This window comes from Eschrichtius robustus, chromosome 3 (assembly GCF_028021215.1).
Source record: "Eschrichtius robustus isolate mEscRob2 chromosome 3, mEscRob2.pri, whole genome shotgun sequence".
NCBI classification, from domain to species: Eukaryota; Metazoa; Chordata; class Mammalia; order Artiodactyla; family Eschrichtiidae; genus Eschrichtius; species Eschrichtius robustus.
Genome location: NC_090826.1, coordinates 129,201,488 through 129,227,053, shown reverse-complemented (window position 1 = coordinate 129,227,053; position 25,566 = coordinate 129,201,488). Strand labels below are relative to the sequence as shown.

The 25,566-nt window shown below is 39.4% G+C and overlaps 1 protein-coding gene across 3 annotated transcripts in view; it reads left to right on the top strand.

Annotated features, from left to right (window-relative positions):
• The first annotated feature begins 15,493 nt into the window (after positions 1-15,493).
• VAMP4 (vesicle associated membrane protein 4) overlaps positions 15,494-25,566 on the top strand; it is a 28,340-nt gene continuing 18,267 nt past the window's right edge. Inside the window, exons 1-4 of one of the 3 annotated variants that reach the window (XM_068541250.1) lie at positions 15,494-15,715; positions 16,252-16,486; positions 18,540-18,659; positions 24,739-24,785. In XM_068541250.1, the coding sequence (XP_068397351.1) occupies positions 18,594-18,659; positions 24,739-24,785 (113 nt within the window). In that variant the 5' untranslated portion in view covers positions 15,494-15,715; positions 16,252-16,486; positions 18,540-18,593. The remainder of the gene's footprint in view (positions 15,716-16,251; positions 16,487-18,539; positions 18,660-24,738; positions 24,786-25,566) is intronic. The other 2 variants (XM_068541251.1, XM_068541249.1) reach the window with 2 other exon arrangements.

The window sequence follows — 25,566 nt, the reverse complement described above, 5'->3', positions numbered from 1 at the left end:
GCAACCAGAGTGATTTATAAAAATATGTAGCTTTTTTTCCAATGAGACATATTTCACATAACAAAATTCACCATTTAAACATGTATACTTTAGTGTGTTTTAGTATACTCACAATGCAATGCAACCATCACCACTATCTAATTCCAAAATATTTCCACCATCTTGCAATCATTAATCTACTGTTTCAGTAGATTTCCTATTCTGGAGATTTCATTAAAAAGGAATCACATAGTATGTGGTCTTTTATGACTGGCTTCTTTCACTTAGTATGTTTTCAAGGTTCATCCACATTGTAGCATGTAACAGTACTTCATTCCATTTACTTGCCGAATAATATTTCATTGTATGGATAAACAAAATGTGGTATATCTATTCATTGATAGATGAACATTTGTGTTGTTGACACATTTTGGCTATTATGAACAATGTTGCTATGAACATTCATGTACAAGTTTTTGTATGAATGTGTGTTTTCAGTTATCTAGGATATATATCTAGGAGTGGAATTGCTGGATCATATGATAACTCTATGTTTAACTTTTGGAAAACAATGATCATTTAAAAGTATAGGGACTTCCCTGGCAGTCCAGTGGTTAAGACTCTGTGCTTCCACTGCAGGGGGCACAGGTTCAATCCCTGGTCAAGGAAGTAAGATCCCACATGCCGTGCAATGCAGCCAAAAAAATAAATTAAAAAAAATAATAAAATAAGAATTTTAAAGCATAGATCTGTTTATGTTACTCTTCAGTGGATTCACAATGCATTGAGGATGAAATCTAGACTCTTCCTATGTTCTATAAAGTTCTTTCATGACCCAGACCCTGCCTACATCTCCGATCTCCTCTTCTACCACTCTCTCTGTTTACCAAGCTCCAGACACACTGGCCTACTCCATCATCCTCAAAAATACCAAACTCCTTGGTATTGGGAAAACTGGATATCCATATGCAAAAGAATGAAATCGGACCCCTATCCTCACCATATATCAATACAAAAATAAAGTTTACGTCTTTAATCTATTTTGAGTTAAGACCTAATACTATTAAGCTCCTGGAGGAAAACATTGGAGGAAAGCTTCATGACATTGGATTTGACAATGACTTCTTGGATATGACACCACAAACACAGGCAACAAAAGCAAATATAGGACTTCCCTGGTGGCGCAGTGGTTAAGAATCTGCCCGTCAATGCAGGAGACACAGGTTCTAGCCCTGGTCTGGCAAGATCCCACATGCCGCAGAGCAACTAAGCCCGTGCACCACAACTACTGAGCCTGCGCTCTAGAGCCCACGAGCCACAACTACTGAGCCTGCAAGCCCAGGCACCTAGAGCCCGTGCTCCGCAACAAGAGACGCCACCGCAATGAGAAGCCCGCACACCGCAACAAAGAGTAGCCCCCCTCGCCACAACTAAAGCCCGCACACAGCAATGAAGACCCAACGCAGCCAGAAGAAGAAAAAAAAAGCAAATATATACATCAGTTTGACTACATCAAACTTCTGTGCATCAAAGGAAACAATAAACAGAATGAAAAGGCAACCTGTGGGATGGGAGTGAGTATTTGCAAGTCATATGTCTGATAAGAGGTTAATATCCTGGCCTCTCCTGTCACTTGCCCTGTTCCAGGCTCCTGGCCAAGCTGATCTTGCTGAATGATGATGCCCAGCACGTACACTTCCAGCTGGCCTTGGGCAGCCAGGGCCCTCCAGACCTGTAAAACTCAGGCCAGTTCTCAACCACATGCATAACCCCCAGGGTAAATGGAGCCCACCACCTGAAAATCGTTCTGAGGTGGCAGCTTTAAACTGGTGACAGTCAGTCCTCATTTGGATGTGCTGCCTGACAGGGTCCTGGGCTTCTCCAGAAATCATAGTTCCCAAGGGTGTCTTATTGGCGGATACTCTGGCTAGCCCGCCCAACCACGCCCTGGTAAGACCAGATTCCTCTAGTTCTACCTTGGGGGATATGCATATTTGTGTAGGTTAGGGCTTGGAATTAGGCAGATGACTTGTACCCTCAAGACTCTACTCCTGTGACCTGCCTCTCCTGACACCTGCCTTGTTCCAGATACCTGGATGTTACCGAACTGGTCGTATGGAGCTCCACCTGGGCCCTAGCCCAGCCAAAGCCCCCTGCCTCGAAGGTTCTTTTTCTATTCGGATTTGCACAACAGCACAACATTATTCAGTGGCCAGAGAATGGAGAGGCGGGAACCTAGTTCACAAATCAACTTCTTAACCCAACTTGGGTCGAGATACCAGATATATAGGAGCATCAAGGTAAAAGGAAGGGAATAGAGTAAAGAGAGGGAGGAATATTCATGACTTATCAGAGAACAGGCGTGGGGTATGCTCCGAATTGGGACAACGCCCCTTTTCAGTCCTTGTATGGGCTCTTCTGGCAGTTGCCATGGCAACTGTCGACAGTCTTGGCGCTGATGGGTGTGTTATTTAGCATGCTAATGTATTATAATGAGGCTCAAGGTCTTCTGCAGGTCAGGTTTTCTGCCATCTTGGGCCTAGCTGGTTCTAACCACTTCTGGCAGGCTCTTGTTTTTCTCTTCTGGTGGTTTTCTGTAAGACAAGGATACCATTGCTCCATAGCTTAGTTACCTCAAGGAAGGGGGAGGGTTAGAGCTCAAGGCTAACAGCCATGGTAACACGGCTACCCTGACCTGGGTGGCCCAAGCATGCCCAGTACGCACTCAGCCAACTGGCCTTGGCCTTCCAGGTCTGTGGTGCTCTCTCTGGCCAGTCCCCACTACCTGCATAGTCTCCAGTGTGGAAGGAGCCCAACCCCTGAAAATCGTTATGACGTGGCAGCTTTAAACTGGCGACAGTCAGTCCCCATTTGGACTTGGTGCCTGGTGGGTTCTGAGCCTCTCTAGCAACCAGGACTCCCAGGTGTCTCTTATTGGATGATACTCTAGCCAGTCAGCCCAGCCCTCCTTCCCTTACAAGGCAGTCAAGTCACCTCGAGCTCTGTCTTCAGGGAGAATATTCCCCATCGGGTAAATTAGGATTTGGGATTAGGCATATGCCGCTTCCATGACCTGGTATCTCTAGACCCTTGCCCTGTTCTAGACCCCTGGTCACCCTGAACTTTGCCTCATGTATCTGTGCAGTGTGTGCCTCTTCAGCAGGGCTTGGGCAGCCTGGGCCCTCACAAGTGTTACTGAGGATGTGGAGACTTTAGAACCCTCGTGCACTGTTGGTGGGAATGTAAATTGGTGCAGCCACTATGGAGAACAGTATGGAGGTTCCTTGAAAAAAATTAAAGATAGAATTACCATATGATCCAGCTATTCCACTTCTGGGTATATATCCCAAAGAATTGAAAGCAATATCTCCAAAAGGTTTGCACACTCATGTTCATAGCAGCACTATTCACAATAGCGAGGAGGTGGAGGAAACCAAATATCCATTGATGGATGAATGGATAAAGAAAATGTGGTGTATACATACACAATAGAATATTAGCCTTTTTAAAAAAGAAATTCTAACATGTGCTACAACATGGATGAACCTTGATGATATTGTGCTACGTGAAATAAGCCAGTCACAAAAAGACAAATGCTGTATAATTCCACTCATATAAGGTAACTGAAGTAGTCAAATGCATAGAAACAAAGTCGAGTTGTCACTGCCAGAGGTTTGGGAGAATGGAAACAGGGGAGTTGTTCAATGGGTACAGAGTTTGAGTTCTACAACATGAAAAAGTTCTAGAGATCTGTTGCACAATAATGCGAATGTAGTTAACACTACAGAACTATGCACTTTAAAATGGTTAAGATGATAAATTTTAAGTTATATATTTTCTACCACAATTTAAAAATTGTTTTTAAAAATGCCAAACTTGGCACTTCCCTGGCAGTCCAGTGGTTAAGATTCCTTGCTTCCACTGCAGGGGGTATGGGTATGATCCCTGGTTGGGGAAATAAGATCCTGCATGATGCATGGCGCAGCCAAAATTTAAAAAAAAAAAAAAAGCCAAACTTTCCTGCCTAACAACCTTTGCTCCTGCTATTCTCTCGGCCTGGAATACTCTTTCTCTTGCTTTTTGCATGACTGGTTTCTCTCATACGTCTACTTTCAACTTAAATGTTACCTGCTCAGAGAGATCTCCCTTGACAACCCTATCTTTTGAAATAGGCTCCCCTTGAATCTCATTCTCAGCCACTTGTTTGTTCTTTTAACAAAACACTTATGTAGTTATGTAATTTATTTCTGCCTTTCTTTCCTGCTATATGATAGTCTGAGGACAGCAACTGTGTCTGTATTTAAATCACACACCTAGTTTAGTAACAGATAAACAATAGATGTTCAATATACTTTTTTCTGAATAAACAAATGAGTCTATGTAAACTAGAACTAATAACATCTGCCGCATGGGGTTGCTGTGAGAATCAGGTGCAGTAACATATATGGCACAGGACCTGATACATAATAAGAACTCAACATTTATTTTTAGGGCAGGACATTTTGATTGTACCAGATGACCTTTAAAATTCAATCCAAGTCCAAGGTTTTCAGGAATGGTGCAAGGACTTTGGGCAAGGCAGAGCTATGAGCGTGTTAATAAGCAAAAATATTCTAATCAGGAAGGGTAAACTTCCATGCCAGGATATATAGGTGAGAAACAGTTACTTGTTCTTTGCTCAGACACCTCCCAGGGCTTCCCTGGTAGCGCAGTGGTTAAGAATCTGCCTGCCAACGCAGGGGACACGGGTTCGAGCCCTGGTCCGGGAAGATCCCACATGCCGCGGAGCAACTAAGCCCGTGGGCCACAACTACCGAGCCTGCGCTCTAGAGCCCGTGAGCCACAACTACTGAGCCCGCGTGCCACAACTACTGAAGCCTGTGCGCCTAGAGCCCATGCTCTGCAACAAGAGGAGCCACCGCAATGAGAAGCCCGCCCACCACAACGAAGAATAGCCCCCGCTCACTGCAACTAGAGAAAGCCTGCGCGCAGCAACGAAGACACAAAGCAGCCAAAAAATAAATAAATTTAAAAAAAAAAAAAGAAAGAAACCTCCCAGTATCCTTGGGGCCATCCACTCTTTGGCAAAGAGGATGAAATACTTAAATCAGGGGACCCTTGAAGACCATGGATAGAATTCAGAGGGTCTGTGAACTTGGATGGGAAAGAAATTACATCTATATTTTCAGTAATCTCTAACAGATATCAGCATTTTCTTCAACTATAAATGGAGCCCCCCAAAACCCTCAGCAGTTCTAATGATAGGAATCACTAAGATTTTCATATCACATTACAACCATAGATATCCTGAAATATTGTTTATGCTCATTACTAATTCAAAATCATGGTAGATGTTAGGCCTGACACTAGATTTTATTTAATGAGTTAATAAAGAAGCATATATCTTAGTGTATCACAAATTTTCTTTTAAAATATTTTATAGCATTATAAATTTCCTTCCTTTGTAATTCTGTATAATTTTGATGCATTTAGAGATATTATTTTAATAAGAGGTTCCTAGATTTCACTAGATTGTCGAGGTTCTTGGTACATAATGTGTATGCACAGTGCCTGTCACTTAATAGGAGGGCCATGAAGGATGCTTCATGGTCATGAGAATTTTTCCTGTATTTTTGGTGCTGCCTTAAATCTATAATTATGTAAAGGATAAACCAGAGAGGCTGGCTTAGTCCACAGAGAAAACTTGACTACATTTTAAAAAAATGTTGTTAGGGAAATATTTATTATTTCACTTACTTTTCATCCTCTGAAGAAAGTTTGAAATGTATCCATTCAAGGTATTTTGAGGACATAATTTCATTCCTTCTAAATAACTGCTCATATGCCACTTGTGACCACAGAACCTAAAGCAGGGAACTATGATAATGGAGCCCTTGTGATTTGCGATGTCAGTGAAGTGTGACTGTGACTCTGAGACCAACTTTATGGATTGTGTTATAGGCTTTGAAATGAGTGTGAACAGAGGATGTGATCATTTCTTTGCTTAAAAAACAAAGATTAAAAGTGAAAAATAAATAATTCACTGCTGTAATAAAGGAAAATAGGAATGATAAATGTGTATATATCATGCATAAAAAGGTTTAGATACAGCCTATATATAAAGAGAAATATAAAGTAAAAGGAGACCCTACTTTTCTTTCTACCAACTCTGTAATATGTGGCCAAAGGGGAGCTGACCCAAGTGTTTCTGAATAAACAATGCTGATTGAATGTGCCTTCATTGCCTGAAGAAACCAGGATCTTCTCACTCTGGCTCATCTCCCAGCCTGAGCCTATAATAAGTAATGCACTCTACCTACCTGCTTGTATGTGGGAGGACTTAAGAAACTCTCCCTTTCAGAAACCCCTCCCTCCCATTTTCTTGTGTAGTCATGGCAAGTGAGCCTATCTCTTTATAGTAGTTTAAGAGTAGCTTGAATATAGTTCTACTTTCAGGTCTGATGGAGTAAATTGAGCCACACCAATTCTCCCTCTAGGAATAAATGGAAAAGCCAGATAAGTACCAAAAGCATCTGTATAAAGCAATCCAAGAGCTGTTGGAGCAACAAGACTAGAGGGGCCAAGATTCCAGAGGAGGAACTGCAAAATGGTGAGCTTTTTCCTTTGCCAGTTGGAGGTGCTTATAGATTCTGGGTACAAGGCAAGATGCTGAGCATCTGGGCTTCGCCTGGGTCAAGGGTCATTGTTGGGGGACAAAACAAACAAAGCACTTACATTTTGGGTTCTCACAGGACTGAAGAGACAAAGCTGAAATCTCGGAGAGCCAGGATTTCAGGGAGAAGGGAAGGGTGAATAACTGAGCGACACTGATGATATCCCCACAAAATTTTGCTGAATTCTGAAGCTACTTGGGGTGGGAGGTTAGGATGAGAAAATCACTGTTTATCAGAAGCTTTCTGCTTAGCATCTTTATCTATCCAGCAGAGATTAGAGTGATTCCACTTTGGAGAGGGATAACATCACATAGATGTTCTTTCTTATACTCAATATTTTATACTCAATTTTTTTTTCTTTTTCTTTTTTTGGCTACACCGTGCAGCTTGTGGGATCTTAGTTCTCCCATCAGGGATTGAACCCACACCCTTGGCAGTGAAAGCACAGTCCTAACCACTGGATGGCCAGGGAAGTCCCTCTACTCAATTTTTAATACTTGGTTATTTTATATTCAATAGTCAATATCGAATGAATATCAAAAACTATTAGGTATACCAAGAGATAAGAGTCATATCACCAAAATCCAAGAAAAAAATAGATAATAGAGACCAGTAATTTGGGTATTAGATTAGCAGACAAGGACTTTGATTAAAATATTTTTAAAATATGATAAAAAGATAGAGAATTTCCCCAGAGAATTAGAATCTATTTTTAATGGAAATTCTGGAACCAAAACATACAATAACTGAAATCAAGAGTAGCCTGGAAATCAAGAGCAGGTAGGGAAATATGTCTGTGCACATAGATTCTGACACTGGCTCGGGATGTGACTCAGTCGCATCTCTGGAGCCCTGCGTCAGTGCTGGAACCCTGAGATCTAGTGCAGACTCAAAGGATTTGCGCACACATTTAAAAAAAAAGAAAAAGTTTTAAAATGTAGACACACATGTTTCTTCAAGAGTATACTCTCAGAACTGTGTTGCAGTAAACAAGTTTCAAAACATAATGATGAGTTCTGAAGGTCACGAAAACTTCCTCAAGAATTCTCTCAAAATAATTCTAAGCACAGGTCCATTATTAAATTTACTACCACGACATTTTAGAAAATAGTTGCAAAACTTGTTATTTATCTATAAAGGACTGAGGGAGAAAGGCAGCACGGTGATTGCCAAAAACTTTTCTTAAAATTATTCCATAGGGATGATTGTCATTGAGCTTGAGGCCAGATAGATTTCCCACAGTTAATCTCATATGCCATGTTTCAGACCTGGACCTGCCTGACATTGAGGCATTCACTGTAATGTTAGCTAACATGATGAATTTAGAGTCACAGAAAAGATGCTATGAAGTTTTCTGGTTAAATCATTGTTTTTCTTTTAAAGTGGGGGAGAGTTGGATGCTTAATAAACTCAAAATAACAACAACATAACCAGAGCCAGAAGGAAAACTGTTCTATTATTAATTATTAAAAGAGACGTGATCTACTACAACATAGGGAAAAACTGAATATGGTATAGGAAGCTATGGATGACTTAGAAAGGTGTTTTCCAGTTAACGTTTTTTTAAAATTAAAGCATTTTGCTTGTTTACACTTTATGAGTAAAATACAAAGAGAGAGTGCCTCCTAGAAATAGATTATGAAATTCTTAAAAAATTTATTTTTGGCTGCACTGGGTCTTCATTGCTGCATGCTGGCTTTCTCTAGTTGCAGAGAGCAGGGGCTACTCTTTGTTGCAGTGCGCGTGCCTCTCATTGCGGTGACTTCTCTTGTTGTGGAGCACGGGCTCTAGGCACGCGGGCTTCAGTAGTTGTGGCTCGCAGGCTTTAGAGCCCAGGCTTAGTAGTTGTGGCACGCGGGCTTAGTTGCTCCGCGGCATGTGGGATCTTCCCGGACCAGGGCTTGAACCCGTGTCCCCTGCATTGGCAGGCAGATTCTTAACCACTGTGCCACCAGGGAAGTCCAAATTATGGAATTAAAGTGCACTTCAGGTAAACTGATAAGGTGAAATGACTATGGAATCCCAACATAAACATTTATTTACTTAAAGACAGTGATATTGACTAATAAGACTTGTAATCAAATTGCCTCTGTTTCCTTTCATTTCTTCATTTTATTTTTGTAAGTCACAAATTTTCATTTTTCATACTTTTTTCTCACTTCTATTTTCTTGAAATGCCAAAAGAAAATCAACAGCAATAGGCCAAACTCTCGCTAGCCAACTTTTAATAATAATAAAACAGTACAGAGAAAAGAGCAGGAAATCTTTAAAAATGGAGAAATTGTACATTATCTGGTTTATAAGGTGAACAAAAGAATATGTAAATATTATTTTACTAAGAGCTTGTGATATTCTTGGAAGACAATAAGGAGGCAGAGATTACTCATTCTTTTGCTGCCTGGGAAATGAAACCAGTACTATTGAAAGTAAGTGACTTTTGTGAAGGTCAGTAAGCAGGCAAAGTGCTTCTAGGATTCCCACGCACTGGCAATATAAAACATTCTCTCATGCTTTCACTTCCCTTATTTTCTTTTTTCTCTTGTCTTTTCTTCTCATTCAAAAGCAAACTTTAAAAATTAGAATCATCAATAAATATTTATTGTGTGCTTGCTCTGTGCAAGGTACCACGAAGGATAAGAAGGAATCTAAGATAGAGTCCTTGATTTAAAGGAGCAGTCAAAATCGCGATTCTAGCCTGGATCTTCATAGCTGCTGAGAATTTCCTTTTGTTCACCATTTCACCATTGTTAAAGCAGCTATTCCAAACCGTCTCCATTTTCTTTAAGCTTCCAACTCCAACACTGCTTTCTTGACCCTTCACATAAGACCTTGCTTGCCTTTTACTGATCATTTTGAGTCTATGAGTTTCCTTAACTTCTCTCTTTTCCATTTCAAAATCTCTATATCTTCATCATCAGTCACTTCTTTCCCCCTTGCCTCCAAGAAGGTATTCTCTCTCCATCTTGCCCAGAACTCCCCTCTGCTACTCTCCAACCCTGATCCCCCACCTCTTCAGAGATATCATTCCAATGTCCGTTGGCATTTTTTCTTTTTTTGATTTGCATTTTCAATCTCATTCTCACACTGGCTCCTTATTCCCCATTCCTAAATATAGCATGGTTATTTCTGATGGTACCTTAACCCTATTGCTGCTTTGAGTTGCAACTTCTCTTTACAACTGAATTTCTTGAAAGAGGAATATATAATCTGCATTTCCCTTAAAAATCAACTCTTACAATATGGCTTCCACTTCCACAATGTTACTGAAACACTTCCTGAAGATCAATAGTGGTCTGTGAGTCAACAAATGTGATGGCTTTTTCTAGCCTTCATTCCCCCCACCCCTCCCCCCTCCCCCTCCCTCCCCACCCCCAATTTCTCTGAAGTTTTTGTTGCTAATGACCATTCCTCCTTCTTCTTTTACACTGTCCTGTCTCTACTGTTTTTCTGTGTACTGCTCTGACCACTTCTTATTGACTGCTCCTCATCCTCTCACCCCTAAACACAGACATTCTCCTAAATTCTGCTTTTTTTCCTTATATACACTCTTCTTTGGATTCTTCTTCATAGAGATAATAGTTGAAGCTGAGGATTCCCATGCTCTGGGAATGCTAAAACACTTTCCCCAAAGAAAAGTGCATTTAAGGGAAAGGGCAGACTTTATCACCTTCCTTTTGTCTTTCCATGGGGTTCACTTAGTTGGCAAGAGAAGTAGGAGGAGAATAGGTCAGAGCTGTCTTAGCAATGGCTAAGATTCCTCTATCTAGGACCATGGCTCCTGCCAGATAGGCCCTCTCCTACAACTGTGGCTCTTGCTTTGTTCTGTTGACCCTTCTCTTGCCTCTTTGTACCTGGGAATAGTAATGGATTCCACCTCTTGCTTGTCCTGAGGTGTATCAGCATGTCTACTTGATTCCATTTGTGGTTTTAATTTACTGTTAAACTCCTACAAGTAATTCAGTTTTGATATTACAGTTCACCTTAGGCAATTCTGTTTGCTAAGATATCCATATATGTGTGTGTATATATAAGTATATATTCCATTGTTCACTTGAATCTACAATTAACTTTACTCAATTTTCAATAGTTGCTTAGTCTTGTGTTTCTATGTAAGAATGTGAGTTCTTGGAGGACAGAAAACACTGTTTACCATCTTTATATCCCCAGACTTTAACAGAATATTTGTCACATAGCTGATGGACCAATTTATTCACTTAGACAAAACACCCAAGATTAATATTACTATCTTCAGCAAGAAATTAAAGTTGTGTTTGACCTTCAACAGACTAAAGCCTCCTTAGTCATATAAGATCATCATAAGACATTAAGCCTGACAGATTCCACCTTTACCATGCTTTAAGAATAAATTGTCTAATTTCTATTTTAAGGGCAAAGCATGCAGCCCATTTCAATAAAATATTTATCTCATCTTAATTTAAACTTATAGCTCTGTAATACTTACTGATGTGCCCAATTTTACCATACTCTTACCTTGGACAAATTACATAATTCATCTCAAAACCTTGGTTTCCACATTGATAAAATGAGAAAAATGATACTTGTTATCAGAGGGTTGTTGTGCTGAAATAACATCTGCTAATCACTGAACATAGTGTTTAACAAAATGGGCATTTAATAAGTGGTAGCCATGTTTAACTTTCAGAGAAGTAGCAAATAAATTTATAATACAATTAGAGCATATTACTACACAGGTCTCTGTCGTTGCCATCTTTGTGGGAGGCAACTTCTCCGAGATAAAATGCTTATAACATGTCACATCAATAAACAAGAAGTTAGGAGAGGAACAAAGCATCTCTATGAGTCCATCTTATAATGTTAGATCTAACATTCCATGAGGAAAGCATAGGGGACATTCCATTTTATTACATATTTTTTAACAAAAATTAAACTATAGTAGAGTCTATCTTTAAAAACCAGACTCCACTTAACCCACTTGCTCTGTTACTCATTACTGTACATTCTCTCTGTGAACTGTACTCACTGTTGCCACAAAGGACACAACTGGCACTACTGGCAAACTTTGAATATGGAAGCTTTATTAGAAAATAGTATTGTAACAATGTTAAATTTTCTGAATTTGAAAATTGAATCATAGTTATGAAGAGAATATTCTTGTTCTTAGGAATAGCCACTGAAGTATTTAGGGGTAAGGACGCATGATGTATGTAACTTTTAAATAATTAGGTGGGGAAAGAGGAGGGGAGAGAATAAAGCAAATGAAGTGAAATGTTAACAACCCCCTTGAGTTAAGTCGAGTATACTCTCTGGCTCTCTGTTCCTTCATCTACTAGGAGAGAGAGACTGGGCTGAACTCTTTCAGTATTATTCACACTGTGAGCCATGAAATTCAATTAGAAGTGGAGCGGGGCATCAGAAAATGTTAACCAGTGAATCTGAATAAAGTGTTTGCAAGAGTTCTTTTTATTTATTCTTTGGTAAGTTTGAGACTCTTTCAAAATCAAAAGTAAAACAAGCTAACTATATTTACATAACACCAAGGCCCTCTGAGCACTAACAGGTTAGAGGCTAACAGGTTAGCTATATGATACACCTGTGTACTTCCTCACCAAAACAGTTGAGCTGTATGCTTATCAAGAGTCAGTTTGTATTTGTAACCTAAAATATTTATGCCTCTTATTATACTTATGGAATTTAAATATTCAAACCAATGAAATACCAATAGAAAGTTGTTTCCGTGAAAACTAAATTGATGAAGGTGAACAACAAATAAATTACTATAGAACTAGATATGGGTAAGGAAAATCTGTAAAACTTTGGGAAAAAATTGTACAAAATCTAGATTGACTTGGCACTCAAATTGCTTCAAATGTGTCTTTAAGTTCTTGCTCTGCTTTGAAGAAAAAGAAAATTTAAACAAAGTAATTTATAATAAAGACAATGAGGTGCTCCAACAAACAGATTCATGCTCAGATAAAAGGTCTTGGCCCTACTTCAAAGATTAGTGAGTGAATGTATAATTACACATTTGAGTTAAAAATTAAAAAGTTAAAGTATATCTGCCATTTTTATGACCTATTGCTTTAACTGACTTTTTAAATTAACTGATCAACAATTGGTCTCTATAATCAATCCCAGCCCAAGGACATCTTGCTAAAGGAATTCCATAGATACAAACTCTCCTGCTAGTAAATACTAGTTTGTAGCCAGGAAGTCTGTTATTACCATACTTTTAAGATTTGCATGCTTGCTTGCTCTCCAAGGAGTATTTCCCTCTAAAGGGAGAGAACTGATTGTAGATCTGCTGCTTTAACTCCTTCCTTCCCAGTCATTGATAGATTAAAAATGACATTTCATTGTTTATTTTGATTTACATTTTGACTGATGCTGAACAATTGTTCACAGGCTTATAACTGATTTGTATTTTTTTTTTCTGCCTCATGGGAGAGAAGATAATAGCAACAAAATATTGAAACCTGGAAAGTATATGAATTAGTGGCAATTATCTTAGCCAACTTGAGAAACAGGAATCCTAAGCAGGTCATGAAGCAACCTAATTCACACAGCTAAACCCCACATAAGGGAATTGAAAGCACCAGATAACTCTGAGCATGGTGTGGGCTAAAAACAGAAGGAATAATATAAAGCCTATTTAAGAATCAATCAGATGCTCAGATTCCCTTCTGCATCCCAGAAGTCCAGAGATTTAGTCCTCGAAGAAAGGATCTCGGAAAAGAAAGAACAAAGGATCTCTGGCGAGGAGGATATTAGGCCCCACTAAGGGTGAAGGTCTAAAATTGAACGAGAAATAAGAAAATTAGAGGACCAACAGCTGAATAATTGGAGCTTAATAAAGAGAAAATAGGGGGCTTCCCTGGTGGCGCAGTGGTTGAGAATCTGCCTGCCAATGCAGGGGACACGGGTTTGAGCCCTGGTCTGGGAAGATCCCAAATGCCGCGGAGCAACTAGGCCCGTGAGCCACAACCACTGAGCCTGTGCGTCTGGAGCCCGTGCTCCGCAACAAGAGAGACCGCGATAGTGAGAGGCCCGCGCACCGCGATGAAGAGTGGCCCCCGCTTGCCGCAACTAGAGAAAGCCCTTGCATAGAAACGAAGACCCAGCACAGCCAAAAATAAATAAATAAATAAATTAAAACAAAAAAGAAAATAGGGTAGGAGAAAATCAAATAATTCAAATTGGTGAGACTGGAACCCCATTTTGACTTTAAGTCCAGTGCTATTTATATTCTTTCAGGATAACTGGTATATCTGATTCATATTAACTGTAAAAGGACATTTTCTAAGCTTTCAGAAATGTTGGGGATAGTCAAAGAGACTTTGTTCAGGTGATTAAAGGGTGGGGCTTGCATTAGCCCTCCCCAAACGAATTATACCAAAATATTTGGCAGAACTAAAGAACTATGGTTAAAAAACCCAAAAAGAATGGTTTATTCATACAAGCTATGCAATGACATGCCAGTACAGGTCAATAATCATATTGCCTTAAGTTGTTCTGTAAGAAGGGCAGAGGCTGTAACTGGCTAAAGCTCTAACTGGCTAAGGTACCAATGCAGGGAAGCACCCATAGCAAGCAGATATGCGGATATAAAGTCAACTGTGGACAGGAAAACAAAAACCAAAAAACTTCTGGGTTATCTGTGGATGGGTAGTCTCATCATCATGCCCAAGCAGAGAAACATACTATAAAAAACTTCCCTTCCAGGTGGACTATTTCAGTCCAAGTCAGCCTGGATCCGAGTAGTGGATTCACAGATGATGAGCGAGTCTAACATCAGGCTTTCAGAAGCTTCAATTGACAACCTACGGCTTACTGTTTCTCAACATCCCAGGCCAATTAAATCAGAATCTCAGAGTAGGCGGGGCATCCGTTTCTAAAGCTTTCCAGGTGGTTCAACTCTACGTAATTAACTTGAGAGTCATTGCCCTAGCCAAGGTATCTTTCAATTAGTGTTTGTTTGGCTTAAATATGCACTAAATCAAAACACTGTATTAAACAAAGGACCCAAAGATATTTAGTAAAAATGACGTTTAGCAGAAAAATTGATAGGAAAAAAAATGATAAAACAATCCAGCTGGGGCGTGTGTGGGAGGAATGGATAAATAAGACAAACAAGAGAAAGCAAAAACGAAACTGGAATTGTTTTGGATTACTATGCCCAGCCACTGCAGGCTTAAATATGCTACTAACTTGGGGGGAGGGGAGGTAGGCAGCGTCAAGAGAACAGTGGAATGGACGTGCAAGAGTGAATTCCCACCTGAAACCTGAAGGCTCTAGTGTCTACCTGGTGTCTGGACCCAGTTATTTTAGGTTAGAACTCTACAGCATACAGGGGAAAGAACACTGAGTCCTCGTCCCAAACCTGTCCAACTAGCTGTGCAACGTCAAGTAAAGCTCTTTGGACGAGAGATTCCTAATGTCTAAAATAAAGAGACTGGATTAGTAACCCTGACGATCTCTCTCCAAGTCTAACTCTGATGCTATAAACAAGGGATCACACACATCTCCTTACTTCAGGAAAGGCCCAAGACGAGCCGAAGCCGGTCGTCAGGCTTCGAGCCATCCTCGTTTTTCTGCTAGGCTTCCTTAGGCCGGGGGATAGACCAGGCACAAAGCACCACCTTATTAAGGCCTCATCAACCCCAGCAAGCCCTAAGGCGCCCCACCCTGCGTGACTTCTCAGGACTTCCTGCACCTCCCCTGAACTTCCGACCTCGGCTTGGGACCTCGGGAGCCCGCGGCTGTTGTTCCTCCCTTAAAGCACAAAATCATCCCGGAGATCCAAAGTTCGCGTCGGCTAGGGCCTCTAGGTAGAGAGCGGAGGGGTGAATCGACTCCCTCGACGATCTCCGCGGCCTGGACCCGCTCCCTCCGCCTGGCGCCAGGCTGCGGAGCGCCGATCGGCTCGATGAGCGGGGGTGCAGCTGCGGCGGAGCGGTAGGCGCCGGGTCCGCGCCCACTGTCTTCCCGCCTCCCCGCTTTCTTCCTCCGCTTCCCACTCCTTCCTCCGCCCGCCCAGTGCTGCCCGCCCCGGAGAGCTGCCCGGAGCTCCCCGGGAGACTCAGGTACGGCCGCCCGCCTGTTCCCGACGGGAAGGGCTGATGTGCGGAGGAAGGAAACGGAGACGAAGTCCCTGCCCCGCCGCCCCCAACGTCCGCGTCGGGCAGGGGGATCGGCCTCGGGGGTAGTGGAGGGAGCCCAGAGTGGGAAAAGGCTGGGGTCGGACCGGGGGTTCCCTGAGGAAGGGCGACCAGGACTGGGGTGTGCGATGGGGAGCGGTTAAGGGGGAGAAGAATGGGAATTGTAGGGTGCTCTGGGGAAATGGGAAGAGAACAGTGGCGGGGCTGGGGAAGATTGGAGAAGAGTGGGAGGCAGCCCGGACTGCGAGTGGTGATCTTGGGGCAGAAAGGACTAGAGTTAGGAGATGTCGGGGGACGTGGCCTGGTGCGACAGATGGGGTGGGAGTGGGGGGGGGCGGTGAGAGGAGCTGCTTGCTGGAGGGATGGATTTGTTTCACCATTAAAAGGCTTGGGAGAGAGAGCACCAACCCCGCTGTGTTTATAATGACCGGAAGGTGAGGTGAATCATTACACTTTGACAGGTTTTGTGAATAACATCTCCAGGCTGTGTCCATCCAAGTCACTTATTTCCGTGAAACTGCACCAACCAAGACTGCTGATGAGAGATGAGGAAGAGGAGTCAGAAAGGGAACGCAGGCTGGGAAAAGGGAAGCCTCTGCCCAGATGCAAGCTTTTTGTGAAATGAAATACTAGGGGGTTTGGTGTGCTTGTTGTTTGCATAAAGCAAAAAAGAAGCCAACATTTGCTAAACAACAGGTTAGAAGTTTATTACTTGTAAAGCCATTGAATACAGAACGTACTGCCTCTTCAAAAAATACATACATGAAATTGTAAACGTATGATGGCATAAGAAGCGTATGGTGATGTGACATTTTAAAACTGTATTGGTGATGTTGAATTACATCATGAAGGCTCTCTTATTTACATATATACCTAGACCCAAACACCTGAATTCATATGTATTTTGTACAGGAGAACTCTTAGGTAGAATATGTATAAATCTAATTTCTGAGCGTTGTTTTATTTCTACTAGTCATTTGGTTCAAATATCATCATTTACCCTGTGCTTCATCGAGCACAGTTAATTAATCTTCCTGCTGCTTTGCTGATGGCTTTTATGTTTGTCAGACAGTGATTTCTTGCCTTCATGAAGCTGATTCTTGGATTATGGGACCTGAATTTGGGTTTGCTCATCATTAAACTTGTAGCTTTACTGTATATTTCATAAAGATGTTATGTAAGTCGCCCTGTTATTTGCTTTTGGATATTGAAGCAGCCCCTTTGTAGGGTTTAAAATATAAATAAAATACAGGTATAATTAAAAGCTCTAGTTCTTCGGTTGCTTCCTTTGTCATCTGTTTCTCCATACATTCTGTAACATTTCTGCATGAATGAATTATTCTGAAATCAAAGTATGAGGAATAAAATGGGTCAGATGCCAGATATACGTGACAGAAATATTGTAGAATGAAGAGCTCTAGCGCTGTTACTTAGGTAGCAAGTATTTGGTTTTTGTTACAAGTGGTTAAGTTTCTGGTTTGGAAAATTATTTCTTATCAAAGAAAAGTGTATCAATTTGTTTTGATGGGAAGTCAACTTAAAATTTTACTTTATTTTGTTTATGAAACTGGACTCTGGGCTTGTTTATTCTTTTTTAAGTGTATGATATTAACCAACAAATGTCTAATTATACTTAAAAATCTTAGAGGTTCTTCTTGTGGAAAGGGAAAGAGGACTGCTGGGTTGTTACAGGGAAGTGGTCTTTCTAGAACAGAACTGTATAACCTGATAGACAACTAATTGGATAAATATTAAAATTGATCATGCACAGCCATTAATAATTTAGGCCTATGTTTCTGATATTTCAATCAGTAGAGTGACTCACACTATTAGTTACTTATCTTTTACCAAGCCTTAGTTTTCTCTTAGTTTCTTTGTGCTTACTTCGAAGGAGTGTTGTAAAGAGTAAAAGAAAATGTGTGTAAATCGCCGAGCATAGTGCCTGACACATAGTAAAACATTCAGTACACTTTAGCTATTCTTATTTTTCATCCATCTTCTAGTCCAAGATACTGAAAACTCGTATTTGCATGTCAGCTTTTTCTCAAGAAAATTTTGAATATATTGTATATTCAAGCATTTTCCTGGAAAATCATAATGCAAATTAGTGTATAAAAGACTGTGAGATGTTCTGTAGCAAACAAAAAAAACAAAACCAAAAAACCTGGCTTTGTTTAACCCAGTACTTTCCAAACTTACCCCTTTTCTTGGAGCACCTAGTGTTATGCATTAGAACAGGGCGTTGTAATTGACAGAATGTTTTTGCATGTATGTATTAATCTGATTTGACCATCCCCACTCCATGCAGAAGCCTAGAAATCACTATTTTACAGATGAGGAAACAGAATCATTGTTTAAGCAACTCCCTAAAAGTGAAAGAATTAGAAGTGTTCTGCCGTTTTCTGACTCCAAGTTAAAATCTTTAAGCATTTGATGTCTCATTTGCAAGGGGACAACCTCCTAATTTTCCCCCTCTCCTGTACAAGCTGCTCTTTGATTTTATAAAAATATTTTCACTAATTTCCCCCACGTGTTCTCTAGAAGTTACCTCCATTTTCTCTTTTTAATAACTATTGTGTATTGAGGCCTAGCATGGAGGCCAGGGTCACTGGAGTGGAGCAGGTGAGAGGGAGCTGTTGAAGTCAGAGAAGTGAAGGGGCCCCACCATATAGGGCCTTGTACGCTGTTTTCAGTACTTTAGCTTATACCCCAAAGTCTCAAATCTGATGAAATTTATTTTCTCTTTAAGGTGGTGAAGACTTATTCTGCTGAGAAGTAGAAGAGTACTTCTTCATTAAAAGAGATGCCTCCCAAGTTTAAGCGCCACCTAAATGATGATGATGTCACTGGTTCTGTGAAAAGTGAAAGGGTAAGTTCAGAATCTTAATCTTTAAAAAAGAAAGATTCAAAATATCTTTTCTTCCCTTTGTAAATAATTTGTTTTAGAATAATATTTATGACTATATTCGAATCCTATTTGTTTTCTTCATAGTAAACATTAAAAAATATATGTTACTTAGATTGAGACTCAACCAAGTTCTATTTCCATTATTGACCACATTATGTTCCCAGCTTCTTTCTAGTCTTTCAAAGGGAATTTTGTACAAATACACAATATCTTATTTAGGACTCTGGAGCCAAATGTGGTTGGAGTTCCTCAGAATTTTTCAGATTTTACAAAGCTAGTTAGTGCACATTATACAAGAGCCTTTTGGGGGTCTAGAGCAGCACCTCCAAATATATTAATATTTCTCAGTGGAATGTCTGATTATTCTAATTAAGTATATAAATTAGCTAACATCAATTCAGGTAAGATTTTCCTCCAAATGAGTTTTGACTCCAAAGCTTATAAAATCTCTTGGTTTTCAGAACTTTTTAGATTTTGGAATTGCAGATAAAGGATTCTGGTCCTGCAGTTGCCACAGAGTCCGGAGTAGCTTTTATATAATGTTCAATTTTTAGTTTATTTCAGAACATTCTGTGCAGGATTGTATAAATATAGAAATTATGCTGCATTTTGGAAGATAGCATTGATATGAATATTGTAGATAGGCTACTTTTAGAATAAGTAATCAATAAGTATTTATTGAGGGAAGGAATTAGAGCTATTCTTTTTCATCCAGCAACCTAAAGCCCTCCCTCACTTCCTATCTTCTTGCCATTCCTTTATTTTCTGATTCATGCAACAGATGTTTATTGACTACCTACTATGTGCTAGGCATTGTGCTAAAAACTAGAGGGTATGGTCTCTGCCCTTAAACAGCAGATAGTCTGTTTGACTTCATTTTACATGCTCCTTTTTTACACAACCTTGGAACCTCTGTCCAACATCTTATGATTTAGAAGTATCTTGAAATACAGTACAGGAATCATTTGTCATCCCTTTATTCTGACTCTTTATGCAGTGTCTGTTTTTGTTTTGCTTGAAGGGGGATACAATCCACCAATAGACTAACTGCTAGTAAACTTTTTAAAATAAGCTTTATTTACTCAAAAATATAAAATATACAGTTTCAATCAGTTCTACTTCTAAGACCATAACTATGGCACTTTCTTTTTACATTGTTGGTTGAATACTACTGCAATTTATTGTAAAAATAGGATATTAGATAGCAGAATTGAAAAAAAAAATTGGCTGTTTAAATAGAGTCCTCCTTTTGAATGTTTATCAGATCATGAAATTTGATAACTGATTGGTTCTAAGAATTTATAAATTACTTTTATAAAACTTTAAAAAATTGTGTTCCTCTTTCCTATAACACTTTTTTGATAACAGCTTTATTGAGATATAATTCACATGCCATACAATTCACTCCTTAAAAGTGTACAATTCAGTGGATTTTAGTAACTAGTATTTAGTACCGAATTGTGCAGCCATCACCACAATCAATTTTAGGACACTTTCATCATTCCAAGAAGAAACTCTGTACTTTTTAGCAATCATCCCCCGTTCTCCTCATCCCTTCAGCCCTAGGCAACCACAAATCTATAGGTTTGTCTATTCTGGACATTTTATATAAATGGAAGCATACACTATGTTGTCTTTTGTAAATGCTTCTTAGCATAATGTTTTCAAAGTTCATCCATATTGTAGTATATATCAGTACTTCATTCTTTTTTATTGCTGAATAGTATTCCATTATATGAATATACTACACTTTCTTTATTCATTCATCAGTTGATAGACATTTAGGATTATTTACACTTTTTGGATATTATGAATACCACTGCTATGAATGTTCACATACAAGTTTTTATTTTCATTTCATTTCATTACATATGTTTTCATTTATCTTGGGTAAATACCTAGGAGTAGAATTACTGGGTATTATAGTAACTCTATGTTCAACCTTTTGAAGAATTGCCAAACTGTTTTCCAGAGTGGCTGCACGATTTTTACATTCCTGTCCAGCTGTGTATGAGAGTTCTAATTTCTCCACATTTCTCCTCACCACCAATTTCTCGTCACCAACACTTGTTATTATCTGCCTAGTGGGTGTGAAATGACATCTCATTGTATCTCATTACCCTTTTTTGATAATGTATCCCTAGCTCTTGTGTTTGTTCAGTGAATAAGTATAAAGACATTTGTTTTAATTGTGTTTCTCATTGGGCAACTATAATAAACACACTTTAGTATCATCATCCTCTAAGGCAAATAAACTGTATCGTAAATGTAATGATTGTTACTTATTAGCTAGAAATATTTGTTGAAGGAAGTAATGTATCTTCCTGAATATTATTGACTGTGAACATGTTTTCATGTGGTCATTGGCCATTTCTTTTTCTGTTAGGAATTGTCTATTTCTCTCCTTTGATGATTTTTCTATAACGTGTCTTTTTCTTACTAGTTTGTCAGCGATCTTTATATAAGAGAGACCCTTTAGTCTCTGTATATACCAGACCCTTTAGTCTGAAAGTATGTTGCAGATTTCTTTCCCAGCCTGTTACTTGCCATTTAACCTTGCGTATGATGTTGTATGTTCTTTATGTTTTAAATTTTTATGTAATCAAATTCATGAATTTTTTTTTTTTAGAGATTCTGGGGTTGTTTGTGACTTAGGAATAATTTACTCATCTTAATAGTTAAATACTTATTTTATATGTTTTCAGTCTTTGTAATTTCATAAATAAATGGATTTAAGGTCACATTTTCCTTTAAGTACTGCTGTGACCATTCTACAGATTTTGTTTTGTAATGTTCCCAGTGTCATTCATTTCTAAATAGTTTGTTAAGTTTGTTCATTTCTAAATAGTTTCTAAATAGTTTGTTAAGTTTGCATGTACCTTTTAACATTTTAACAGAAGAGTATTTTAAAATTTCCTTTTATTTGTTTTAATTTCCATTGCATTATGCCCAGAGAATGTGACCTGTGTAATTTCTAGTTTGGGCTATTTATTAAAATTCTTTTATTGCTTATTCATTTCTTGGACATTTGAAAATAACATTTGCTGAGTACACGGTTCTAGATTATTTATTTTTTTGTCTTCCTGGTTTCTCCATCTCTGAAGGATATGTTAAAGCTTTCCTATGATTTTTGAATGTATCCATTTCTTCTTATAATTTGAGCAGCTTTTGCTTTATGTGTTTTGAAACTATATTGTTACATATAAACATTCATTGCTGTTAAATCTTGGTGGATTGTGCATTTTGTCATTGTAAAATCTTATTTCATTGTTTAATGCTTGTCCTAAAATAATCTCTTTATATTACTTTCGCTAACTCTAACATTCTTTTTGTTAGAATGTGCTGATATATCTTTCATCTCTCTTTTTTTTTTCATCCTTTATTTAACATTTATCTTAGGTAAATTTCTTATAAACAGATATTGGCTGGCTGCAATTTTTTTGAACTCTAATCATGTATAGTTTTTACTTTTAGGAGGAGCATTCAAACCATTCGCATTTATTAAGGTAACTGATATATTTGGACTTTTTCTGCACTTGCTAGTCCCTCTGCTGGCAGTGAATGCTCTTCACCCTGATCTTTGGTTGGCTCTTTGTTATTGTTTGGATCTCAGCCTAAATTTCACCTTTTAAGAATGATTTTCCTTGACAGCCTAATCTTACTTAGTCACCCTGTCACTTTTTATCCCATCACTGTTTTAATTCTCTGCATAACATTCATCACCGTCAGGTGTTTTTCTGTAAGAGCTCAGACCTTGTCTGTCTTGTCCAAAGCTGATGCTTGGTACTTAGAACAGTGCCTAGTACATAGAAGATGCTCAAACATATTTGTTAAATGAATATTGAACACATCCTCTTTTCATTTTCTTACTCTTTGTGTATTATTTATTATAATATATAGAGATAATGATATCCATTGTATTTCTTATGTGTTCCCTCTTTTCCCTAACTTCTTTAGCTAGATTGATTATTTTTCCTCACTTTTTCCCTGCCCCCAGGACCACTAGGCAGTTAAAAATTTCCTCCCTTTCTTCCTCTTTCCCGCTCTCTTTTTTTTTTTTTTTTTTTTTTCAAAATAGTTCCTGCCTTTTTTTTTTTTTTAAATTTTTATTTATTTATTTTATTTATGGCTGTGTTGGGTCTTCGTTTCTGTGCGAGGGCTCTCTCCAGCTGCGGCAAGCGGGGGCCACTCCTCATCGCGGTGCGCGGGCCTCTCACTATCGCGGCCTCTCTTGTTGCGGAGCACAGGCTCCAGACGCGCAGGCTCAGCAATTGTGGCTCACGGGCCCAGCCGCTCCGCGGCATGTGGGATCCTCCCAGACCAGGACTCGAACCCGCGTCCCCTGCATTGGCAGGCAGACTCTCAACCACTGCGCCACCAGGGAAGCCCTCCTGCTCTCTTTTTAATTAACTTTATATGTTAACAATAATGTTTAAATCTGTGTTCTCTCTCAACATGCCCAAAACGATGCCCCTCCACACTACTTTTTCATTCCAGGCTCCTCCCACTTCCAGGCTCCTCCCACTTCTCCACTCCTCTCCCCACCAAGATGAGTGTGTTACTTTGCTTCTAACTCCCTCACTTTACTCTCCACTTCCTGCTGGTGGGCTTGGTGAGAAAAGTGTTAGATTCTCTTAGAATTTTTCTTTATATTACGCATTTTTCTCTTTCCATAGCTGTAAGTTATAGTTCACAATCATCTTCCATTTAGATTTGACCACACATTTTATTAGATGTACTGAGTATATCAATCTCCATCTTAAGATCTTTGTTCTGATTTAATTTTCTTTTTAGCTGGTGTAATTCCTTGAGTAGTTTCTTCAGAAAAGGGAAATGGGTGTTGTATTTGCTTCCTGCTTTTACAAATTACCACAAACTTAAAACAACACAAATTTATTATCTTATAGTTCTGGTGACCAGAAGTCCAAAATGGATCTTGCTGGGCTAAAATCAAGGCACTGGCAGGGCCTTGTTCCTTCTGGAGGCTATAGGGAAGAAGCCTCTTTCCTTGCCTTTCCCAACTTTTAGAGGTTGCCTGACCTCCTTGCTCATGCCCCTTCCTATATCTTTAAATCCAGCAGGGTGACATCTTCCAACCTCTCTCTCTCTCTCTCTCTCTCTCTCACTCACACACACACACACACACACACACACACACACACACACACACACACACTTCTGCCTCTCTCTTTTTTAAGTACTCTTGTGATGACTTTGGGCCCACTATATTGATCTTCCCACCTCAAGATCCTTGATTTAATAATTTCTGCAAACTTCCTTTTACCATTCAAGGAAACATATTCACAGGTTTCGGGGATTAGGATGTCGACATCTATGGGGAGCCGTTATTCGGCCTACAAGTTGTGTACTGTTGGAGTTCTTGCATGCTGAAAAGGTCTGGTTTTTGCTCTTCTTCAGCCTCCTTTTGGAACTTTATATCTTCCCCTTTTGGGGAGAAGGTGAGACATTCCTCATTTTAAGAAAAACAGTTGTATCTTACAAGGTAAAAGTATAAAGTTGTTTTTGTTTGGAAGTTCAAATATGTGTAGAGGGCTATTCGTAAGCTGAGTAGCTGTTAGGTGGACTGTGCCAGTTCATAAACCCTTGTCTCTCAGCTCCAAACCTACCTTCTATACTCTTCTCTCCGATGCTACAGTTGGACTCTGCAGCTACACTTCTCCTTTGCCCCCAGCTGCTTCTTAGGTTCTGCTGATAGAGAGAGACTGGAAGGCAGTGGGAGGAGGAAGGACTTGCCCCTCCCTGATTGCCTGCATCCCTCACTCCCATGCCATCTTCGGTGACCTCTCTACCTTGTGGTCAGTCAAAGAATTCCGGGCTTATAAGCATTTTCTTAGAAAGTCTGCATTGTGGTTCCATACCTTTTAGCTTCCAGTGAAGCACCTGTAATTACTCTTCCCTGTGTCTGGAAGCTTGGAGTTAAGAAATTTCACCAGGATGGAACTTGTTTCATTACTCTGCCCTTGACAGTTTGTAAGCCCCTTGGAATCTAAAAACTCAAGTCTTTTTCTTTTTTTGACAGAGAAATCTTTTGGAAGATGATTCAGATGAAGAAGAGGACTTTTTTCTGTAAGTTTTTTGTTTTTCTTTTAACAGCTTTATTGAGGTGTAACTGACATACAATAAAATACATATAAAGTGTACAATAAGAGTTTTGACATATCCACTGTACACCTGTGAAATCATCATGAAATTCAAATAATGAACATAGCCATCACCTCAAAAGTTTCCTCAAACCTCTTGGTAATCTGTCACTCTCCCAGTCCCAGGCAGCCACTGATCTGCTTTCTATCACTGTAGTTTGTATTGTCTAGATTTTTTTTTGGAAGTGGAGTCATACAGTATGCCTCTTTTTTTTACTGGCTTCGTTCACTTTGCATAATTATTTTGAAATTCACCCATGTTGTCGCATGCATGAATAGTTTGTTTCTTTTTATTTCTGAGTAGTGGTCCACTGTATGAACATACTGCAATTCATTCACCCATTCACTTATTGATGGATATTTGGGGTGTTTCTAGTTTTTAGCTATTACAAATAAAGCTGCTATAAACATGCATGTACAGGTTTTGTGTGGACTTATGCTTTCATTTCTCTTGCGTAAATAGGAGTGGAATGGCTGGTGTATGTTTACAGCTGTTTCCCAAAGTTGTGTACCACTTTATATTCCTACCAGTACTGTATGGGGGTTCTAGTTGCTCCAGATCCTCATCAGCACTGCATATGGTCAGTCTTTTAATTTTAGCCACTCTTGTGGGTGTATAGTGGTATCCCATTATGGTTTTAATTTGCATTTCCATAATTACAAATTATGCTGAACATCTTCTTTTGTGTGTATTTGCCATCCTTATA